This window comes from Gopherus flavomarginatus, chromosome 3, assembly GCF_025201925.1.
Source record: "Gopherus flavomarginatus isolate rGopFla2 chromosome 3, rGopFla2.mat.asm, whole genome shotgun sequence".
NCBI classification, from domain to species: Eukaryota; Metazoa; Chordata; order Testudines; family Testudinidae; genus Gopherus; species Gopherus flavomarginatus.
This window is the reverse complement of record NC_066619.1, coordinates 171,498,745-171,523,181: the sequence shown is the minus strand read 5'-3', so window position 1 is coordinate 171,523,181 and position 24,437 is coordinate 171,498,745. Positions and strand designations below refer to the sequence as shown.

At 41.5% G+C, this 24,437-nt stretch overlaps 1 protein-coding gene across 4 annotated transcripts in view; it reads left to right on the top strand.

Moving 5' to 3' along the window:
• The window catches only part of SEC24B (SEC24 homolog B, COPII coat complex component), a 95,517-nt gene that overhangs the window by 40,003 nt on the left and 31,077 nt on the right, over positions 1–24,437 (top strand). For 3 of the 4 annotated variants that reach the window (XM_050946741.1, XM_050946743.1, XM_050946744.1), the window contains 9 exons: positions 1,193–1,273; positions 2,596–2,771; positions 4,066–4,250; positions 6,373–6,475; positions 8,329–8,455; positions 9,073–9,182; positions 15,003–15,115; positions 23,825–23,943; positions 24,294–24,349. In XM_050946741.1, the coding sequence (XP_050802698.1) occupies positions 1,193–1,273; positions 2,596–2,771; positions 4,066–4,250; positions 6,373–6,475; positions 8,329–8,455; positions 9,073–9,182; positions 15,003–15,115; positions 23,825–23,943; positions 24,294–24,349 (1,070 nt within the window). The remainder of the gene's footprint in view (positions 1–1,192; positions 1,274–2,595; positions 2,772–4,065; positions 4,251–6,372; positions 6,476–8,328; positions 8,456–9,072; positions 9,183–15,002; positions 15,116–23,824; positions 23,944–24,293; positions 24,350–24,437) is intronic. The other variant, XM_050946742.1, reaches the window with a different exon arrangement.

Genomic DNA, 24,437 nt, shown 5'->3' with positions numbered 1-24,437 from the left:
CGTTTCACTCTACTCTTATGCATGGAACACTTTCCCCATTCCAGTTTGCTAAGCTAGCATGCTCTCTCCATTAATGTCTTTCTGAAACCCACTTTGGCTTCACTAGGAAGGATGAGTTGTAATAGCTGGTAACCTTGAGGCAGCAGTGGAGGACTCTCTTAAGGCCTTCCATCCCGTCTCTCTCATCCACAAAAATTGTATGTAGCTTTGTTCTGTCTGAACTCTTACATGTCCTATTTTCTTTGTGTTGCATTTTATGACTTGTAGTTCAGATACCAGATTTCAGAGGCCAAAATTATCCGTTTGTGTTTTTGTTTCTAAGGAGCAGGCATACAAAGTCTTTCTACTCTCCTGTCCCATTCTTGTGGCAAATGTATATGAAACTGCAGTAACAAACACTTTTAAAACATTTTCTTATTTTTATTTAACGTATTACAATCCAGACAGTCAGTTAAATAGAGAATAAGTATGTGGCACTAGGAAGAATTAATTATGTATCAGTAGTCTACACAATTAAAAAATATTACTCTTTACCTGACTTATTTTATTAGTGTGTTTAGGTATGTCTTTTGTCTACACCAGATTTTCCTCTGTTACGTCTAGGGCAGAGAACTTTAATAAGCAATATTCAGTAGAGTGTATTAGAGCTTTTGCATTTAACAATAAAACAAGCCACTCTTTATTACAACAGCATATGAAAGAAAGGACGTTGGAAAATTTCAAATGAAAAGATTACTTCAAAACACTCTATCCAGCACTCTCAACTTAGGCAAAACTCCCTTTGAAGATCTTTGGAAGTCGCCCATGATATGGGAGTGCTGAATGCTGCCATTGAGGCAGTATAAATAGAAAGGCTTTAAACTACCTGAATTCTTTTAGATTAAAAAGAATTTATAAATGGTTGTCTAAAAACCTCTTTGAAATAAGAAATAATTTTAATTTTATTTTTGTCCTTATCCATTTGTTGCTTTTTCCATATTTTCTGAATACCAAATTGGCTATATTTAGGTATGATCTTTGTGTTTTCCAATAGTAATAACTTTGTTGGATTCTTAGTACAATATTTTTCCTGTATCTCTATAACAGTTTCTTAATAGAAGTTTAAGAAACAATGTTCTCTGAAGACCTGTCCTCATGGAAGTTTGCCATTCCTTAAAGCAAATCTTTGTTTTATTTTTGTATTTATTTTTAGCTATTGACAGCTCCTCCACTACTAGCAGTGCCTCTCCTGTTATCAACAATTATGATGCTCTTGAAGGAGGTGGATATCCAGGTGAGCTTTTTGCTGCATGTTAATTCCGAATTGTTGTTATTAATGTATAACAAAACAAAGTTACTTTTATAATATACAGTTCTAGTTTTTCAGGTTGTTCTTTTTTTAAAAAAATCACCCATTTCCTCTTACTCTAGATTCCCTGTAATCTCATCATATATTCCTGCTTATCCTTAATGCCTCCCTTTCAATCATCAGCAATGAGATATCCATTAAATTATAAATTCAGCTGTTTTATTACAAAACATTTATATAGCACTATAGAGTTGAGTAGCATTTTACTCGTGTCAGCTTTGATTCTTTCCTGTGGGCACCCCCTGCTTGAGAGAATTTACCTTTTGGGGGTGGGATGAGGGTGCCAGGTTTAAATTTCTCTGCAACCATCCCCAGAGTCTCTGGCCTTGTCAACTTTCCCGGCTTTCACAGGCCAACTCTTGCCCCTTAGGGAGGTTGTTGCAGGTGACTTGCACTACCATGCCTCTACTCCAGGTAGACCTTCTAGCCTCTATTCACCCTGGCGGTAGATGATAGTTTAAAGTGTATTGTTCCACATGTTAAAGTTGCTGAGCTGTTGTGCCAGTTTCAAAACTACTGTTTTTTCCCCTCTGAGAGCTCTTGAGACATCTCAGTCCATAATCAGTATGCTGTGCTTCTGTTTCTTGTCCAGTCTACCTCTCCTTACCACTTTGTAACAAACTATCTGAATAGTAGCTGCAGTGCTACAAATAACTTGGCCTTTTAAAACTGTTAAGCCATATTCTGTCCTTGGATACATATGTGGGGCTTACATTGACTTCAACAGAAATCCCATCTACACCCTTGAAGACAGAATTAGCCTCTTAGTAAAATTTATAAGTCTCATCATGGGTGATTAAGAGAGGCTACAGATCAATAGGTCTTGGTGCAGTTTGCAAGGCAGGGGAGATATGAGAGCATGAGCCATCTTGGAGAAAAAACTGTAATTAAGGGGATTTTATTTTTTATATTTTTGCAATTTATTTACTCTCCCCTTTCTATTAAAAAGGGGAAACTATAAAATGACATTATGAAGTTGCAGTTGCTTAGTAGATCAAATACATTTAATTAAATGCAGAGGAGAGTTAGAAGACAGTGCTCCCCAGTGTATTGCCCCAGGTACTAACAGTGAGAGAAACTTTTTCTGCTGGTTTACAATATCCATTTGGTCAATGCAGAGAAATTTTTGAGTTGTTTCTTTATAATTAACAAAAGCATTATTCTCATTATCAGCTGCTGTATTTTGCTGCTTATTGTATTTAAATGCAATAGACAATTTTAAAAAATATTTGTTTTCCCTATCCTAGAAACAAATTCTGCGGCAAGTAGTCCAGTTCCTACTCCTCAGACATCAAGGATGCCTAAGCCCTTTGGTTACGGATACCCAACTCTTCAACCTGGATACCAGAATGCAACACCATCTACTTCTGCTATGCAGCCCAGTAATCCAGGGCACCATTCTGGGTTTCAGCAATATCCTCAGGTGAGATTTTTAATTGAGAAATTATTTGATGTTTCTTTTCAATCCTTTTATAAAGCTTATAGTGATGTGCCTTTGACATAGTTCCCTATAGTCTCTTTTAAAAATGAGTAGTTTTAAATGTGAGAACTGTAAATATCAAGCAAGTCTGAATATTGATGTAGTAGCATTAACTTCAAAATAATGAATGAGATGGCTACTTGAATTATTGAGGAGAGGACCAACAAATTTCTGTAGCCCATGCAATTACTTGTTAACTTTTAGGGGGGAAAATACTTTTCAAATTTAATATTTTAAGCTTTTATTAAATTGTTATTTTTGAAGGAGAAAGAAACTGAAGATTTGTTATAGTTAAACATTCAGTAAAGAGGAGGACAAGTAATTTCCCAATATACAATCCAAAATTCCCTTTAATCTATGTACAGTAGTACTAGATGACAGTATACCCATAAGACAGTACTTTTTCACTTTGGGGAATGCAGATTGGTTAGTATAAGCAAAAATTCTTTTAAAGGAAAAGGGAAAGTATAACTCTGTTTAACCTAATGTTTCCCTTTCTGTGCTTGGTTCATAGTCTTAACCCCTCCATACTTTATTAATAAAAAACAATTGGGCATTCACCTGGAAACTAAGATTAGAGCCAAAGGGATATTTTTAAAAGCTGTTTTACAACCTTCTTTGTGATAATACTACAGTTCGTTGACTTCAGGCAGTTATGGGTAATGAAATTGAAGCATTTTTGAATTTTAAAAAATCATATTCGATTAGGTTTTTGTTTTAAATTGAGAGAGCTTTTACAAATACTTATTTAAAATAATCTTTCTAAATGCTACAGAAACAAGGGAATGCACAACGTAATCTGGGGTTTACCCCGGATTGGAGAGAGAAAATAGAATGTATAGCCTGTTTTTCTGGTTTGGCAAAAGAAAAAAGTGACCTCTTTAGAAGAGGGGGGAAAATATCAGTTTTCTTGTAATATCTGGGCTGATTTATCTCTAGGTTTCTTTAGACAATGTTGAATAAGAGTGTCTTGAAAATGAGGATTATACACCTCCTGTAAAATTATCTTTTATGCTGTAGACTGAATGTTATTCAATGAAGTATATGCTAAGATTCTGGGAAGTGTTCTCCGCTTGTGTAACCCTTTTAAAATTGCAAGTCTCTTCTCATCAGCAAAGGATTATTAGCCACTGCTATATCTTCCTTAAAGATGATCTGAAAGAATAGTGTAATGAATTAAGATTATGTTCATTAAACATATAGTATAACTGTTTTGCAATGCTTTTTTTTTTTCCAGCAGTATCCTGGTGTGAACCAATTATCATCCACCTTAGGAGGATTAAGTCTACAGCATTCTCAGCAGCCAGAAAGTTTGAGACCAGTAAACCTTACACAAGATAGGAATATTCTTCCTGTTTCTCCAGTTCTAGCTCCTGTGCCTAATTTGAATTCAGACCTTAGAAAATTAAATTGCAGTCCAGAGTAGGTATACTGTTTTCAATTTTGGATATATTAGACATCGCATTTTTCTGTGACATTTAATAATTTAGTTAAGAATAATAATAAAAAAAATTTATAAGGGATGAAATTGACCACAGTATTCTTCTTTCATTGGTCAACCAGTGTAGTCTGTTTCCTCTGGAGAGAAGAGGTGAAGTCCTCTTCACTTCTGTGTGAACACTGAAGCGGTTTCTAATTTAATCTCCTGCCATCAATGGCTGCTATTCTTAGGGCAACTAGATGAGACCTTTTTAGAGTCTACTAATAGTGTTGCTTTATGTTTGGGGAGGTCCCTGTTGAGTAACTTATGGTATTCCTTTCTACTGGAACAACATACTGTTCTCACCTCAAGGCCCTGGCATTCTTAAATCGAGAACATTTTATAAACTAGCTATTGAAACAATCTTCATGAAACTTACCATAATAAGACTAGGCAGCATTCTAGTTCCAACTCTACCACTGATATGCTTTTGACATTGAGCAAATCACTTAACCTCTCTTTGCCTCATTTTACTCATTGATAAAATCTATTTACCATCGTTTGTGGTGGTCACAAAGACAAATTGAGATCATACGCAAAAAGCAGTAAATTTATAAAAATCAAAAATACTCAGTTTCTGATATATTTTTTTAAGTGTGGAATTTTCAAAAGCACCCAGCGTCGGTCTAATTGCTTGCGGTAAAGTCATTGGCAGTTTTACCATTGCCATCAGTGGGAGCAGAGTTCAGCCAATGATGAGATCTAAAAAATCCCTTCTCACTGTATGTGGCTAGTGATCAGTGTCAACACTGGAAGATCTGTTGTTAAAATATAACCCCATAATCTTAAAGCTGGGCAAAAGCCTAAGGAAAGAGATATGCTTTACACTGTGCCCTAACAGCCCAACAGATTTGGTCTTTGGGAGACCAGTGGAAGAAACAAGTTTCAAATTGAACTTCCTTATGGTGAGAATGTCTTGGGATTCAAATCAAGGGACTAGAAGGGAAAGGATTCCAACTGATTTCAGCTGCAATGGTAGCACTTTAGAAGAGAGGCAGTCTTTCAAGTAGCCAGGACTCAGAACATGACTGACTTTATATTTCAGTCTAAGTACGTTGGCTTGCAGCTGAAACAAATAGGAACCTACGGTCATGCAATCTTGGGAAATTTTATGTAGTATTGCATTGCCTGTCACTAGCATGCAGCTTTTGAAGGATGTACCAGGCATACTGCAATAATCCAGCCATTTGTGTGTTGATAATAGAGACATTATGATTATTATGATGAAACATTTAAATTGTAGTAGTGTATAAAGGCCTCAACTAAGTTGGGACCCATTGTGCCAGGCACATGCAAACAAAGAAAGAGTCTCTGCTCCAAAAAGCATAGCTGCAATGCTGAAAGAAGCTTTAATCCAGTAGATAAATTTGGGTCAGCTTGGTGGTCTAATGGCAACGTATTGTTTTGGGAGCAGGAGGGAAAAGAGAGTGGGTCATATTCAGTCCCACGCCTGGAGCACTTTGGAGGCAGTACTCCTATTCTGGACTCGTTATGTATGTCTGGAGCTATTCCCCTTTGGTTACTGTATTGAGTGGCATTAATAAGTTTTTGGGAAGTCTCATCTGTTCCTTGTCCATCAGAGATGAGGATGACTCATAACAATTCTTTGTGGGAGGGAAACATTGAGATCCTCCTATATTTCCTGTCACATTAAAATAACTTTTCAACAACTAGCAAGTACAATTTTCCTTTAGTGAGTTCTGAGATCAGGAAATATTTATCATGAATGAAAATACCATCTCAAAGTTTAAATTACTTTGGGTACTAGACCTCCCCCCATTGTTTGTTCTTTTTTAAAACTCAATAATAGTTCCAATGTGCCTTTCCTGTTGAAATGCAATACTTTCAGCTTTTCATTTTGTGCCGCACTTATAGTTAAATATTATTCTCTCTGGAGGAGACTTTCGCTGTTTTAGGCGATCGTTTCTGTTTATTTTGAAACTAGGTTTAGTAATATTTAAAATTTAACAACTCTTTGAATTGCAGAGAATATAGTTGCATGCTAATACAACATATGTGTTCAAGTTTGCTTTGCAAGCTAATTTTTGTATGATTTCTTTCCAGTTCATTTCGATGTACGCTGACAAATATTCCACAGACTCAGGCTTTGCTAAACAAAGCTAAACTTCCCTTGGGTTTGCTGCTGCATCCTTTCAGAGACCTAACGGTAAAATTTAAATATTTTTTATTTTGAATATCTTCTCATAGTGCTTTGCTTTTTACTGTATGGTGCTTTCTTATCTTGTCTAAGCCTTATTGAGGAGTAAGTAATAGCAGGAAGTGTGGAACTATTTTTAAGTAGAATTTCTATTCAACTTGTCTGTTCGGGTGTTTGTTCTTTGATACAGTCAAATTTTGTTTGTTTCAAAATTCTATCTTAAATATAATAGGATGAACTGATTCAGTTACTGTAAGATAAAAATTATGGCTGTAATTCTTTCATCCTTTTTTTAAAATGAAATGTAACATCTAATAAGCTGAACAAGGTTGTTAGAGAAACTACACAAATTGCAACAGTTAAGGCTTTTTATGTACCTTAGTGTGGTTGGAGTGGTTCAGGCAAAATTTTCTTTGTTTGTTTTTATTTAAAGCTTCATCACAGTGAACAATGTACCTTGGTATTTTTTAAATGTCATGTCTTGTGCTCTGTGCCTGCGTACATTGATTGTTCTTCTTAATTTAATAGCTATTCGAAGTTTTGTCTCTTGACTTCTTAATTTATAAAGTGAAACTTGAACTAGAGGGAGAGATCTGAAAGATTCCATCCTTTCCAGGAATCTCTTCTCAACGAGCACAACTGATCAGATTCTGGGGAAGCAGGGCAGGGAGCAGCTCCTCCTATTTCTCTGGTTATTTTACAGTATTCAGCACTAAAATTTTAGAGTAATTTGCATATCCATTTGTCCATCTAGCCTGTTTATTCATGATATTCCTGAGTAAGACAGGGAGAATTGCCGATGTAGTGGTCATCTGACTTTCCTCTCTGGAGGGAATGGAATCTTTCAAATTGCTCCATATCCACAGAGGACCTCCTTAGTAGATGAGGATCAGAAGTCCAGAGGAGTCTATTCCCCATTAACTGCAAGAGTGACTGCTGCTGTTGCAGAATAGGATAGGGTTTTAGATTAGTCCAAGGAGAGGAGTTAAATAACAGATAGGCAATGCTCAAATAACAGAAAAAGATGGTCTCTTGTTCTAACAATGCTGTTTCAAAAGTGCTAGCTGTTTCATTTCATCCACTCTCTCTAAACAGGTTCAAAAATACATAATACACTATACAAGTAAAAAACTGTATTCCTCCTTTAGTAAATTGAATCTAATTTCTACAGATACTGTGTTGAAAATACATCTGTGCTTGAGAAAGTGTGCACACAATAATTGTCCTTATTAACTTCTTATGAAAACCTATGGCTCTCTCTGTATTAAGTGCTATTGCTTATACATAAAAAAGCATGAAGCTATACCACATGGATATTCACTTGTCTTGGGTATTCTTTCAGGCACAAGATCCAATTGCTAATGTCCTCAGTCATCTAAGATGTACAAGTATTTCTGCATAATTTAAGCAATAACACTGTTGAAGTTATCTAGAATTACAATAAAATGATTGCTGATCTGACCCTTGTAGTCACGGGAATCAATCAGATTCCTTTTATCCAATTAAATATATTAATGTCCATTATCAGACCAGATTCTTCTCTCCGACATTTTGTAGGCAAGTATAACACAATAGACTTCAATGAAATTACTCATGATTTACACTGGTATATGGGAGATCAAATTCTGGTTCAGTCAAAATAATACTTTATTATGTCTTCCTATTGTAAAGAGAGAATGTTTATAAAGGTGTGAATATTGCACTGTATATAAATGAGCTAAAAGGACTAAGTGGGAGACAAGATTAACAGAATATTTTGGTTTTATGAAGCTTTCAGAGATTGAGATATTGCACAATTCTGTCCTCTAAAAATTTTACTAGGATCCTCCTTGCTACAGCTTTTCAATTATTATACTTTTTAGCAATTACCTGTAATAACATCAAGCACCATTGTGAGGTGCAGATCCTGCAGGACATATATCAACCCATTTGTTTCCTTCATTGACCAAAGGAGGTGGAAATGCAACTTATGCTATCGAGTTAATGATGGTAAGTTTTATTACGAAGGTAAGTAGCTGGATTCTTTCAGCACCTAACGTATTTAAAATTCTTGCATTTGTATCAACAACTGAGATGTCTTTCACCTAGAATATCTGGGATTTTTAATATCTAATTCATTTTCAGAAGCACCTGTATTTTTCCCAAGTGAAGGCTACCGTGCAACATGTCAGGAGCCTGAGAGGACCATATCAGATTGAATAACCTGAGCTATATAATTCAAAAGCAGTTTTCTCCACTGACTGCTAGCATAATACACAGTCAAGTCAAGTTCATAAGTAACAGCAGTCAAAGACAAAGACCAGTTTCATAAATACAGTGCACGTTGAGACATGTCATTGTAGGGCACTGAAAGCACAGAGTTTACATGTATTTTGTTGTCCATAAAATAGACATTCTTGTCTCTGATTCTTTAACTTGATGTTTAGGTTTCACAACACTGATTGTTTTCTTATTTACATACTTTTAAAATGTTTATGTCTAATTGCTGCTTTTTGTAATTAAAATACATATAATGCAATTAACATTATGTTGAATGTTGCTAATAGGCACAAAATCTGTGTATCTGTCACAGAATAATTTACTTTGGATTCACAATTTTTGTTTAGTTCCTGAAGAATTTATGTATAACCCATTGACACGATCCTATGGGGAGCCTCATAAACGGCCAGAGGTCCAAAATTCTACAGTGGAGTTCATTGCTTCTTCAGACTACATGGTAAAAATATATATTTTTAAGTATGTGAATTTAATACTAGTGCAAGATGCTAGAGTGATAACCCTATTTACCACTAAAAAGTGTGTACATCACTCGCATTTCAAACTTCCTCACAGTGCCCTACCAGTGTGCCTCAGTTGTCACTTGGAGGGGCCCTTAGGCTCCAATACTAATTGTCTCAGTTCCCATTTGAATCTCTCTCTGCCAAAACTGACAGTAAAGGTGTCAGTTAATGCGAATTGTGATGTGGGCACCTACACGCTAATTTGCCAAAGGGCTTGTCTACATCACAAAGTTGCATTGCTGTTGAGGGGGTTATAGCGCTGCAACTTAGGAGGTGTACACATCTGCAGGGCATCACCAGCGCTGCAACTCCCTGTTTGCAGCGCTGGCCATACTCCCGTTTTGTCTCGGGTGTAGAGGAACCAGCGCTGGTGATCCAGCGCTGGTAATCAAGTGTAGACACTTACCAGCGCTTTTCTTGACCTCCGTGGAATAAGCAGGTATCCCAGCATACCTGAGGAAGCCTCTCCTTCAAGCAGGTCTCTTTCCCTGCGGTTTGCAGGGGGGTCCGGGGAACGCGAGAGCAAACCGCGGGGAAGCTGGTCTCCTTCCCTGCGGTTTGCTCTCACGTTCCCCGAACCCCCCGTGCAAGCAGGTCTCCTTCCCTGCGGTTTGCTCTCGCGTTCCCCGAACCCCCCGTGCAAGCAGGTCTCCTTCCCTGCGGTTTGCTCTCGCGTTCCCCGAACCCCCGAGCAAGCAGGTCTCCTTCCCTGCGGTTTGCAGGGGGGTTCGGGGAACGCGAGAGCAAACCGCGGGGAAGCTGGTCTCCTTCCCTGCGGTTTGCTCTCGCGTTCCCCGAACCCCCGAGCAAGCAGTTCTCCTTCCCTGCGGTTTGCTCTCGCGTTCCCCGAACCCCCGAGCAAGCAGTTCTCCTTCCCTGCGGTTTGCTCTTGCGTTCCCCGAACCCCCGAGCAAGCAGGTCTCCTTCCCTGCGGTTTGCAGGGGGGTTCGGGGAACGCGAGAGCAAACCGCGGGGAAGCTGGTCTCCTTCCCCGGTTTGCTCTCGCGTTCCCCGAACCCCCGAGCAAGCAGGTCTCCTTCCCTGCGGTTTGCTGGGGGGTTCGGGGAACGCGAGAGCAAACCGCGGGGAAGCTGGTCTCCTTCCCTGCGGTTTGCTCTCGCGTTCCCCGAACCCCCGAGCAAGCAGTTCTCCTTCCCTGCGGTTTGCTCTCGCGTTCCCCGAACCCCCGAGCAAGCAGTTCTCCTTCCCTGCGGTTTGCTCTCGCGTTCCTCGAACCCCCGAGCAAGCAGGTCTCCTTCCCTGCGGTTTGCAGGGGGGTTCGGGGAACGCGAGAGCAAACCGCGGGGAAGCTGGTCTCCTTCCCCGGTTTGCTCTCGCGTTCCCCGAACCCCCGTGCAAGCAAGTCTCCTTCCCTGCGGTTTGCAGGGGGGTTCAGGGAACGCGAGAGCAAACCGCGGGGAAGCTGGTCTCCTTCCCCGGTTTGCTCTCGCGTTCCCCGAACCCCCCTTGAAGCCGCCCAACAGCGCTGCAGTGTGGCCACATCTAACACCACTTGCAGCGCTGGTTGCTGTAAGTGTGGCCACTCTGCAGCGCTGGTCCTATACAGCTGTACTAATACAGCTGTAACAACCAGCGCTGCAAAATTGTAGATGTAGACATACCCAGAGACCATCAAACTCATTCTGTGACTGGGAATGCTACAGCAGTCTCTGACTTTCTCCTTTCCTTTGGAAAGATGGGCAGGACCAATGATTGATCAGACAGAAGAATCTTCCAAAGAACTCCTTTTCAGCTGGAAAGTGAGAGTTCCTTTGCAGCCTGAGGCAGGTTTTAATAGTGCAACATGTGGAAGCAGCCCACTCAGCCAGCAGCAGTACAGGCAGAATGATAGTGCTTTGTGCAAAGAAGAGAGTGTTTCTAAGAGAGTGATATGAAATATTTAGGTGTTGAGGACAGTCATCTATAGGAGTGACTCTGTGATGCCAGCTTCACAAGCTAGGAAGTGTAAGTACTCATCAGGTAAAAGCCACTCCAGAAGAGATGATCTATTAAATATAGACCTAAGTCTGGGATTTAAAAGAGAGGGAGTTGCTCATTTTTTAAATCAAACTCAAAGTCTAAACTGCTTTTTGAGGCCTTCCAGAGCTGTAATGTTTGACTGTCGCCTTCCCCTATTTTCAGAGAGAGAAGGATCTCTTCCTTTATATTGTAAGAGGAAGGGATCCTTTAATTCAGTAGTGGTTATTTGTGGCCCAGGTTGACTTCAAGCTCATCCCCGCCTTCTCAGGGTTGCCATTTTCTACCATTCTCCTTTTTCCTCTATCAAGAGGAAGCCCACCTCTGGACAGTGAAATATCTCTTAGATATCAAAGCAATTGTTCAGAGAGCAGCAGCTGATGGGAATTTAATCTAGGTAATTGGTAGTTCCAAAAGATATAGAGGTGGGGACAAGATCCGCTTTGGATCTGAAGTGGGTTAAAATTCAAGACTCAAATTCAAGATGGAGTCTCTCCAGTCTATATTAGCTGTGATTGACTAGGAGAAATTTTGTTTCTTCAGTAGATTTAAAAGAAGAATCTTCATATTTCCATAACATCAAATATTCACCCTGAACTGACATTTCTAGTACAGTCCCTACCCTTTGGGCTGGCTTCAATACTGAGGGTGTTTACAAAGGTTATGTCTGTGATTGCAGCTGTCTTCTCATGGAGGGGATTCTATAAGATTCCAAATTTGGTCAGCTGACTTATCATAGTGAAGCTGCAGAGCCTTGGAGGAAATGGCTGAAATTTGGAACATGGTCAAGAACATAGACCACCTAAGTCAAGCATGGGAAGAATGCTCTTTGCTTGGTACAGTTTCTAACCTGTCTAGATGCATTGGCAGGTATTGAACAAGGCTGGGTCTTCCCCGAGGAGGAGAGAGATTAAAAACTGAGCTGGTTTTAGACCTGAGCCTGCAATTTCACTGTGCATCTCAGACTGTAGTCTTATCGCTCTGGGGCTTGAGGGTTGTGTGCTGCAATCTGGTTATGAGGGAAATGTGGCACTCTAGAACAGTGGTTCTCAACCTGGGGCCTCTGTGGGGGCCGCAAGCAGGCTACGGGGGTCCTCCAAAATAAACCAGAGAGCAGGGCCAGCATTAGACTCGCTAGGGCTCAGGGCAGAAAGCCCAAGTCATGCTCTAGGACATGCTCAGCAACTAGCAATTCCATTAGATCAAGCTCTCAGAGAGAATTTTGGACACCCGGTAAGTGAAACTCTCTACAATGGTGAAAGCACCAGTACAGGAAGGACCCATACAAAAACTGAACAGGCTGCATATCACAACTGAGACAAACCTAATAAAATGAGGACCATCACAGGTTCCATATTAGCTCAGACTGGTCTCTGAGAGAAAAAAGGCCTTTACATAACTGCACCTAAGAGGAGTGAGACTGGCTATTTTGGCATTCTACAAAAAGCAATAGCAAGTGTATCGTGATAAACCTCAGACAACTCAGCAGTAGCTGTGCACCTAAATCAACAAGGGGGAAGAAACACTCCCAATTCATATGGGCAGGGAACTTGTTCTCAGCATGAGCCCTGCACATCTTGGATGCTTGAACTTACAATCAGACTAGTTTAGCAGATCTAAAGTGCTCCAATACAAATGTTAGCAGCCAGCAGAACGTGACAACCTTGGCACCTCTTTGTGACATGAAAAAATATTAAATGCAATCAATTCTACAGCAGTTACCCAGAGTAGGACGTTCTTCATGCATGACACATTATCAGTCTTTGAGATTTCTGTGTAGCCTATGTGTTCCCTCCATTTCCTCTCACCTGGAAAGTGCTGGAAATTAGTGTGTGATGCAGGGCCCTACTGATTCTCATACCTCAGGAATAGCCTTGAAAGATGTGGATACTCAGGAGTTAAACCAGCAGACATCTGCTCATGTAGTCTTTAGTGGGAATGTGCTTACAACTGTACTTCCATAAGGGAGTCTCATCTCAGGAGATATATAGTTGAAAAAGGTGTGTCTCCTCCCTGTTTCTCCTACCTGTATCATGTATCTCCTTAGTAACCAGTATTTTATTTTGATTTTGATCCCCACCAAAAGGGTATTTGAGGATGGAGGGGACAAGTACTAGTTATGTGAATCATCATGTATGGGTATAGGTTGAGAGATACAGGTGGAAGTGATAGTTCCTCCTAACAGTGAATTATCTCCTCTTTTATTATCTTTGGGGTACTTTAAGAACCCAGGATCTATGCTGTAACAGCCCCGATCATACAGTATGTCTTCACTAGCAAGGTTAAAGCGCTGCCACTAGTCTTTGCTGGGTTAGATCTTATTTTAGAAGTGAAACTCTGTGACTAAGGGGATTGGATAATGGAATATAGAATTTCCTTAATTATACACTTAATTATAATTATTGTAGCAATGTAATGCTGATGGCTTATTGTAATTCAGAATAGTGAAATATGTCATTGTCAGTATTCTGAAAGAACAGTGCCATTTTTCAGAACAAATGCTACAGCTGACATCAAAGGCTCTCCTCTGAGCCAGCTGACAAAAGTACAGACTAAGATGATTTTGTTTTCTACATTAATGATAAACTTAACACAAGTGAGAATTTCTTTTATTTTTCTTTGTTAAAAGCCCAGAATGACAGTGTAAATCTAATTTTTGGTTAATTTAATTTAAAGCAAACTGTGAAGAACTTCAAAAGGATCTCACAAACCGAAGTCATTGGGCAACAAAATGGCAGATGAAATTTAACATGGACAAATGTAAAGTAATGCTCATTTGGAAAAAATAACCTCAAGCATACATACAATATGATGGGGGCTAATTTAGCTACAACTAATCAGGAAAGAGATCTTGGAGTCATCGTGGATAGTTCTCTGAAGACGTCCATGCAGTGTGCAGCGGCAGTCAAGCAAACAAGATGTTAGGAATCTTTAAAAAAGGGATAGAGAATAAGATGGAGAATATCTTATTGCCCTTATATAAATCCATGGTACACCCACATCTTGAATACTGCGTACAGATGTGGTCTCTTCATCTCAAAAAAGATATACTGGCATTAGAAAAGGTTCAGAGAAGGGCAAGTAAAATGATGAGGGGTTTGGAACGGGTCCAATATGGGGAGAGATTAAAGAGGCTAGGACTTTTCAGCTTGGAAAAGAGGAGACTAAGGGGGGATATGATAGAGGTATGTAAAATCATGAGTGATGTGGAGAAAGTGAATAAGGAAAAGTTATTTACTTGTTCCCATAATATAAGAACTAGCGGCCACTAAATGAAATTAATGGGCAGCAGGTTTAAAACAAATTAAAGGAGAAGTTCTTCTTCACACAGTGCCCAGTCAACCTGAGGAGTTTGTGAAGGCTAGGACTGTAACAGGGTTTAAAAGAGAACTGGATAAATTCATGGAGGTTAAGCCCATTAATGGCTATTGCCAGGATGGGTAAGGAATGGTGTCACTAGTCTCTGTTTGTCAGAGGGTGGAGATGGATGACAGGAGAGAGATCACTTGATCATTACCTGTTAGGTTCACTCCCTCTGGGACACCTGGCATTGATCACTGTTGGTAGACAGGATACTGGGCTGGATGGACCTTTGGTCTGACCCAGTATGGCCATTCTTATGTTCTTAATTATAGGATACATTTTTAAGCATTTTGCAAGCCATTCCCTTCCTTCTCTTGCTCCTCCTACCCCCGTCCCCCAAAAAAGGAAATGTTATCCATTAACATATTTTACCCTTTAAAATAAGAATTTTGAATTCTTTTTTTTATATTTTACAGCTTCGTCCTCCTCAGCCTGCAGTGTACTTGTTTGTTTTAGATGTGTCTCATAATGCAGTGGAAGCTGGATACTTGACAATTGTATGTCAGTCTTTGCTGGAAAACCTAGACAAGTAAGAATATACATCATCTTTTTGGATTGACTTTATTTTATATTTGTGAGCAGGCTGCAGTGTTAACTTATGCTGTATCTTTTACTGTAACTTTCATACAGTATTTACAGGACCTACCAATATAGGGCAGATTAGATTTTGAATTGTCTGTAGTAGTCCAGAAAAAGAATATGGCCATGTAACTTAGGACCATTTGTACAATATGGTGAAGAATATCTTTTAGATATTAGATTAGAAGTGATCTGCAAAGCATTTTGTTTAGATAACCCAAAAATTATATACTGAATACTCAAAATAGCTATGGGTATTCCTTACATCAATTCTAAATGTCTAATATTTTACCTCAGGATATAAAATAACTCTTTTGGTTTGGTTTTTCTTTCGTTCAAACTTGGGAATTTTGAGCATTTGCTATAGTTTGATAAAGTATTCTCTGCTGAAATGCCATTTTATAACTTCCATTCAATTGGTGTTTTTATTGCTGTTTGACACAGAATACAAGCATATGGGTTGTATTATGCACATCTTACATTTTCATATTAGAGTTCAAATAAACTAATCACTACTGCACTAGTTACTGGCATTTTTCTCTAACAAATGATAAAAACAAAAGATTGAATTTTCTGTTGGTGGCGGGGAGGGCATGCTCTGGAATATTATGTTGCAGATTTTGATTAAACGTATCCAATAAAGCTATAAGGAGGGGAAAGTACAAGAAGAGAAGATAGGATCTAAGAATAAAGGGAGGAGAAAAAAGAAAAGTAAAAATAAATTTAGATGAATTATAATACAACTGAGTTCTTGCTATCATAAATAAGTTTTTCAAACAAATTTGCGTTGTCTGCAGTAAACCATAAAGTACTGTTAAAGTTTGACCAATTTAAGAGGTCTGATCTGTAATGACATGTGGAAGTTTGCATAGTTCTGCTTTTTATCAGGATTGTCTCACCTGCTCAGGAAACATTGAGATCACATTCTTCCTTTTTTTAAAAAATTGTTGAGTGGTCAGCCAAGAACACACTCCTCAGTACCAGAGGGGTAGCCGTGTTAGTCTGGATCTGTAAAAGCAGCAAAGAATCCTGTGGCACCTTATAGACTAACAGATGTTTTGGAGCATGAGTTTTCGTGGGTCAGTACCCACTTCCTCAGATGCATGTAGTGGAAATTTCCAGGGGCAGGTATATATATGCTAGCAAGCCAGCTAGAGATAACGAGGTCAGTTCAATCAGGGAGGATGAGGCCCTGTTCTAGCATGGACTAAAGGTAAAAAATCCACTGCTATCTACATACTACACAGACCACAGTGAGAGATTATGCCTTACTCTATCAAAAAAACTGAGGAACCACCTGATCAGCATCCTATACAGCAAACAGGAAAACATCAAAAAAGAGCTCTCCAACCTGGAGACTCTCATTAATAACCAAACTTCTATACAAACGGACTTCATTAGAATAAGACAGGAGATCTACATTACTCACTTCACCTCTCTACAAAGGAAAAAGGACTGTAAGCTGTCTAAACTCCTACCTGCCACATGGGGCCACAACCGTGGTACCCCTAACCCACCCAGCAATATCGTCCATCTATCCAACTACACACTCAGCCCAGAAGAAAAGTCTGTCCTATCTCGGGGACTCTCTTTCTGCCCTGCCACTCCCACCAACATGATACAGTTCTGTGGCAATCTGGAAGCCTAATTTCACCATCTCCGACTCAAAGAATACTTCCAGGACAACACTGAACAGTGCACTGATACACAGGTGCCCTCCCACCAACAGCACAAGAAGAAGAACTCCACATGGACTCCTCCTGAGGGTCGAAATGACAGTCTGGACCTATACATTGAATGCTTCCGCCGGCGTGCACAGGCAGAAATCGTGGAACAACAACATTGCTTGCCTCACAACCTAAGTCTTGCAGAACGCAATGCCATCCACAGCCTCAGAAACCACCCTGATATTATCATCAAAGAGGCTGATAAAGGAGGTGCTGTTGTCATCATGAACAGGTCTGACTACCAAAAGGAGGCCGCCAGACAACTCTCCAATACCAAATTCCACAGGCCACTTCCCTCAGATCCCACTGAGGAATACACTAAGAAACTACAGCATCTACTCAGGACACTCCCTACACTAACACCAGAAGAAATCAACATACCCCTAGAGCCCCGACCAGGGTTATTCTATCTACTACCCAAGAGCCACAAACCCGGAAATCCTGGATGCCCCATCATCTCGGGCATTGGCACTCTCACTGAAGGACTGTCTGGATATATGGACTCTCTACTCAGACCCTATGCCACCAGCACTCCCAGCTATCTCCGTGACACCACTGATTTCCTGAGGAAACTACCATGCATTGGTCACCTCCCAGAAAACACCATCCTAGCCACCATGGATGTAGAGGCTCTCTACACAAACATCCCACACACAGATGGAATACAAGCTGTCAGGAACACTATCCCTGATGATGCCACAGCACAACTGGCTGCTGAGCTCTATGCCTTTATACTTACACACAACTATTTCAAATTTGATGACGACATATATCTCCAGATCAGTGGCACTGCTATGGGCACCCTCATGGCCCCACAATATGCCAATATCTTTATGGCTGACCTGGAACAACACTTCCTTAGCTCTCGTCCACTCATGCCCCTTCTCTACCTACGCTACATTGATGACATCTTCATCATCTGGACCCATGGGAAGGAGACTCTGGAAAAATTCCACCACGATTTCAACAGCTTCCACCCCACCATCAACCTCAGCCTGGACCAATCTACATGGGAGGTCCACTTTCTTGACACCACGGTGCAAATAAGTGATGGTCACATTAACACCACCCTATATCGAAAACCTACCGACCGCTATGCCTACCTTTATGCCTCCAGCTTCCATCCCGGACACATCACACAATCCATTGTCTATAGCCAAGCACTGAGGTACAACCGCATCTGCTCTGACCCCTCAGACAGAGACCAACACCTACAAAATCTCCACCAAGCATTCTCAAAACTACAATACCCGCACGAGAAAATAAGGAAACAGATCAACAGAGCCAGACGTGTACCCAGAAGCCTCCTACTGCAAGACAAACCCAAGAAAGAAACCAACAGGACTCCACTGGCCATCACATACAGCCCCCAGCTAAAACCCCTCCAACACATCATCAAGGATCTACAACCCATCCTGGACAATGATCCCACACTTTCACAGGCCTTAGGTGGCAGGCCAGTCCTCGCCCGCAGACAACCTGCCAACCTGAAACATATTCTCAGCAGTAACTGCCCACTGCACCATAATAACTCTAGCTCAGGAACCAATCCATGCAACAAACCTCGATGCCAACTCTGCCCACATATCTACACCAGCGACACCATCACAGGACCTAACCAGATCAGCCACACCATCACTGTTTCATTCACCTGCACATTCACCAATGTAATATACGCCATCATATGCCAGCAATGCCCCTCTGCTATGTACATCGGCCAAACTGGACAGTCTCTACGGAAAAGGATAAATGGACACAAATCAGACATTAGGAATGGCAATATACAAAAACCTGTAGGAGAACACTTCAACCTCCCTGGCCACACTATAGCAGACCTTAAGGTGGCCATCCTGCAGCAAAAAAACTTCAGGACCAGACTTCAAAGAGAAACTGCTGAGCTTCAGTTCATCTGCAAATTTGACACCATCGGCTCAGGATTGAACAAAGACTGTGAATGGCTTGCCAACTACAGAACCAGTTTCTCCTCTCTTGGTTTTCACACCTCAACTTCTAGAACAGGGCCTCATCCTCCCTGATTGAACTGACCTCGTTATCTCTAGCTGGCTTGCTAGCATCAGTATACCTGCCCCTGGAAATTTCCACTACATGCATCTGAGGAAGTAGGTATTCACCCACGAAAGCTCATGCTCCAAAACGTCTGTTAGTCTATAAGGTGCCACAGGATTCTTTGCTGCTTTTACTCCTCAGTACCCAACTCTCCTTGTTACTTTCTATTTAGTAATTTTGTACTGCAGTGCCAAGTGAATTGCAGTAGTAACAATGCCCAGGCTATTGTCCTATAGCTGTGATCCCCAACGCAGTGCCCGTGGGCGCCGTGGCGCCCGCCGGGGCATTTATGTGCACCCACCTACTGCCCAGCCGGGGAGAAAAGCCGCAGCCCCACGCCTGCCGGGGACAGAGAACTCCGGGGCTGCGGGCGCCGGTGTTCTCTGTCCTTGCTTCTCTCTGGATTCTCATATTATGTAATATTAAATGATGTTTTTTTGTATTGTTTAATGTGCAAATACAAAATAAGCCTTGAAAAATTGTTGGCACCTGCCCCACTCTTCTGAAAACATGAATATGCTACTGGCCACGAAAAGGTTGGGGACCGCTGTCCTACAGCAAGTCACATGATAAATGGAGAGAACTGTTTTCTTTCTTTCCTTTGGTGAAAGTGTAGCACTGTAACAGAAGTTCTTCAAGTGATGATCTTTATTGTATTCCACTGAGTATGCACACCATGCATCCGGAGCCAGAGAATTTGAAAGTAGTAGTGTCGATCCACACGTGTGCCCTTGCCTCGCCCAAGGTGATTAAGGATGGAATGGACTGACTGCGTCTCCAGTTCCTTCTCGCCACCGCATAGACTGGGTTGGAATTATTAGGACATGTCTGTACTTACCGATAGATCGGCATTGTTGTAATCGATGCAGCAAGTGTCGGTTTAACGTGTCTGCTGAAGACACTCTAAATCGAAGAGATTTGTGTACTCCACCTCCCCGAGAAGCGTAAGGGAAGTCGACGAGAGACGCTCTCCTGTTGAAACAGCACAGTGTAGCCACTGTAGTAAGTGGATCTAACTACGTCGACTTCAGTTACATTATTCACGTAACTGAAGTTGTAGTGTTGACCAGCCCTTACTGTCCTCTTACGTGACGCCCCTTTTAAAAAGAGTATAGCTGTATGTAGTTAGTTTTTTGTAGTCTTTTGCTGTTTTACTGTTTTTACATAGTTTTTAATAATTTTAGTAGTTATTTAGAGTAGAATTGGGACTGGGGGAGGGGGGTCTGTTTACATGTAAATGCCATCACCATCCACACACACGCACGAATATTAGATCATGCTGAAGACCTCAGGCTTTAAAATATTGCCTCCTTCCTTCTCGGCCAGCGATGAACTTCAACACTGCCTCCGCTGCTTGGGAGAAGTCCACTCTACATCCAGATGCCATATCTGCCAGTCTTTCACAAGCCGTACCCGAGAAGGCTGGTCTCTCCACCTCAAGAAGCACCTTGTGGAAGTCCCCATGAGACCTCATTCAGACCCAGGCTGGGGAAACCCCTTTATATCGGCCTGAGATAGCCAGGAGTGCGCTTCTGGCTGTAGAGATAAGGCCCAGCTCCAGTGGTACCACCACTATGGACCTCATGCCGAGGCCTAGTCAGGAGATAAGGAAGCATGCTCATAAGCATAGAAGTAAGTCTTCCTTCAAAGTGAAGAAAGGAGACTCTCCTTCCGGAAGCTCCAGCCATGGGGAAGCAGTGTGCTCCAAGACTCCTAAACATGACAAGAAACCATACCAATAGCAGGTACCGAGCCGCGCATGCCATCAGTGTCAGCATGCCTTAAGGTATGGGACACGCCCACACCAGGAAAGTCTGCCACTCCAGCATCGGTTCCCACTACGGAAAGAGTACCATTAACACCAGAGTGGTTGGGAAAGGTGCCAGAGCCCAGGAACTGCTTGCCCTGGGAGAACCTTCTGCTACCATCCATCTGAGGGAGGCCAGATCTCCCATCTAGGACATGCTGCGGTCAAGACACCCTTCACCACATACTCCATTGTCCTACATGCTTCCACCAGATCCAGCGGTATCGCTGATGGAACCAGTATTTGAGGTTTTTGTCCTCTGAGGATTCGGATGAAGTGCAGGGATTGTCCATCCCTTATTGCCACTGTGACTACCCAAAGGCGCTGTTTATGTTGTTTCAATATCCTCCACTCTAAGCACAGAGGAGTCACTGGTTCCCTACATCCTCAGGCCCACTGCAGCACCTCTGGATCCATCAAGCTGGCCCTAATACCCACCCTCGGAACCCGCCCATTGTGTGAGGGAGACTTCACCTCTCTCCCGTCTAGAGTGCCCTTGAGTAGACGCTCAGAGCCAGTCATGAAGAACTGCCGAGTCACGTTCCCATGGTATCGCTGGAGCCAGGAGCGTTTTCCATTATAGTCATATGTTGCTGCAGTGACTTCAGTTTCCCCTTAACACCCAGATGACTTCTGGTAATTCCAGTGTCTCCTGCGTAGGGTGGTGGATGAACTTCACATCCCCCTGGAGGAGGTACAAGACATGCAACATCAACTAATTCCTAGACATCCTTCACTCATCCTGGATAGGGCTGCTCTGCCAGTCAGCGATGCTATCCTCCAAACAGCTCGAACAGTTTGTACTGGCTAAGGGGTCCGAGTTACTTTTCTCATCACCACCACCCCGCTCTTGCATTCCCGTATGGTACAGGCCATGACGGAGCAGTTGAGATAGCAGCACCCATGCTTCACTGCAACTGTTAAAGAGAACAAATAGTTGGAACTTCTGGGATGCAAGATTGTCTCCTCAACTAACCTGCAGTTCAGGATTTCAAATTATCAAGCATTGCTTGCCAAAAACACTTCCTGAACTACAGCAAATGAGGATTTTGCTGAAAAACTGCTGCAACAAGATGGGGCCTGATTCCAGTCAATCTTAGAGGAAGGCAAACTGGTGGCAAGGATGGTGTGTCAATCAGTTGTAAACACAGCAGATACTTCATCATGCTTGATGGCTATGGGCATTGTCATGAGGAGGGAATTGTGGCTTCATTCCTCTGTTTTCCCCCAGGAGGTACAAAGTATTATTGAGCGCCTCCCTTTTGATGGATCCCATCTATTTAATCAGAAAACAGGCAGTCCCCTCCACACCCTCAAAGATGTAAGAGCCACACTTAGTTTGCTGAGTATCTACCCACCTGTGCCCAAGTGTAAATTCTACCACCTGCACAATGGTACAGGACTTCCCAGATTTTCCACCAGAGACCTTACAGACCACCATGCAAGCACCGGAAGACCCAACAATCTCATCCTCCTGGTGCACCTTCACAGCCTTCCTCATCACACATGCATCCCTCTCAGAAAAGATATTTCTGAGGAACATTAGAGAGCTGCCGACCACCTTGCCTGCTGCCATACAACCACCCCACCTCTTTCGGGGATCCTGTAGCGCTCTTCTTACTAGCTTGGAGTGCAATAACAGACGAGTGGACACTGAATGTCATCCACTGTGACCATACAATTGAGTTCATCATGCTACCTCGTCCACAGCCCCCTCCCTCCTCAGTGACCATGCCCCTGACAGCATCCTCACTCTAGAGGTGGACTTCTTCCTGCCAAGAGGAGTAATACAGAGGGTTCCTCTGGACTGTCAAGGAATGGGGTTCTATTCAACTTACTTCCTGATACCAACCATTCTTTTTGGGTGGAGACCAATCCTGGATCTCTGTCTCAGTTGCTTCAGCCGCAAATCCAAGTTTTGTATGGAGAAGGCATGTAGTTTACAGCTCTCTCTATACAGAACATATCCCATAGACATCCATCCGGCCTCCACAGGATGGGGTTAGCACCCCTCCACGAGAGCCCAGGCTTCAACAATGGCCACCCTCCGTGATGTGCCACTTTCAAGACATATGTAGCGTGTCCACGTGGAGTTCAGTACATACCTTCACTATGCATTATGCCTGGGTGTAGGACTCTGGACGGGTGTCTCATTCAGCATGGCTGTCCTCTGCTAAACTGTTCCATCATCATCCTTGCAGCCTCCTACGACTTAGGTACTCCTTGTTAATCATCCTCACTGGAATACAGTAGGAACTATCACTTGAAGAGTAGGCTACTTACCTGTAACTGGAGGTTCCTCAAGATATGTGGTCCCTATCTGTATTCCACTTCCCAGCTTGCTTCCCCTCTGCTGTGGATCTGTGCGATTTGCGGTGGAGAAGGAACTGGATACACAGTCAGTCCACCCCACCGTTTATCACCCCTACGAAACCACGGGGCAAGGGCACATGCGTGGACCAGTGCACACTATTACTTCCATATTCTCCATCTCAGGACTCATGGTGCACATGCGTAAACCCTCAGTGGAAAACAGATAAGGACCAAACATCTTGAAGAACCTCCAGTGATAGGTAAGTAACCTCCTCTCATAACTGCTTAAAATAAGTAATTCAGTCTGTCTTAGGTTATCCATGCTAAAAGTATTTTTAACTACTTTTAGAAAAATGAACTATGACACTAAGACCATGTGTCTAGCTATACTGGCAAACTCCCCTAATGGAGATGCAGCTTCTACCAGAAAAGAATTCTGTTGCCAGTCTAGCTTAATCCACTTCCCCAAATGGAATAAGCTATACTGGCCATCATAACTGCATCTGCACTTGGGCTGTACCTGGCATACCACGTCAGTTAGAGATATGACCTTTTCATACATCTAACTGACACATCTGTGCCAATATACTTTCTACTGTAGACCTGGCCTAAGTAATTAGGGCCCAGTTTTGTCTCAAATACACAAGCATAGTTTCCTTTAACATAAGTGGAAGCTGCAGATTTGTATCTGAGATCTGGATTTTTGACTTTTGTATTTAATTTGTGGGTTTTTTTTAATCTTAAGGCTGCCTGGAGATTCGAGAACAAGAATAGGATTCATAACATTTGACAGCACTGTTCATTTCTACAACTTGCAGGAAGGTTTATCACAGCCTCAAATGCTGATTGTTTCAGATATTGATGGTAAGTAGCAAGAAGAAAAGGAATCAAAAATATTCAAGAGTTTTTATTTCACGTTTTTAAGGACAGATTAAAATCTGCTAAAGTGTGATAAAAGTGATCAGTTAAAATAAATTTACTTTGAAAATAAATTGCAAAATACTTGGATCTGAAAAATGAAACTCTGATGTTAATGATACTGGCACTGATACAAAGCAGTCTTTGTCTGTACATAAAATACATTTTGTATATACAACCAGAAAGAAAATAGGGTTTATTCAATCCTTTTTTTTTTACAGTACCACAGAATTAATATTTTGTGGTGTTTAATGTGTTTTTATTCTTTAATGAAATTTGTATTTTTCCCTCCATAGATGTTTTCTTACCTACACCTGACAGCTTACTTGTAAATCTTCATGAAAGCAAAGAGGTATGATTGATCAAGAAAGTACTATTATATTTCATGGATAAAATAAACATTTTAAAAATATTTTTATGCAGTCTGCAGTTTAAATTCC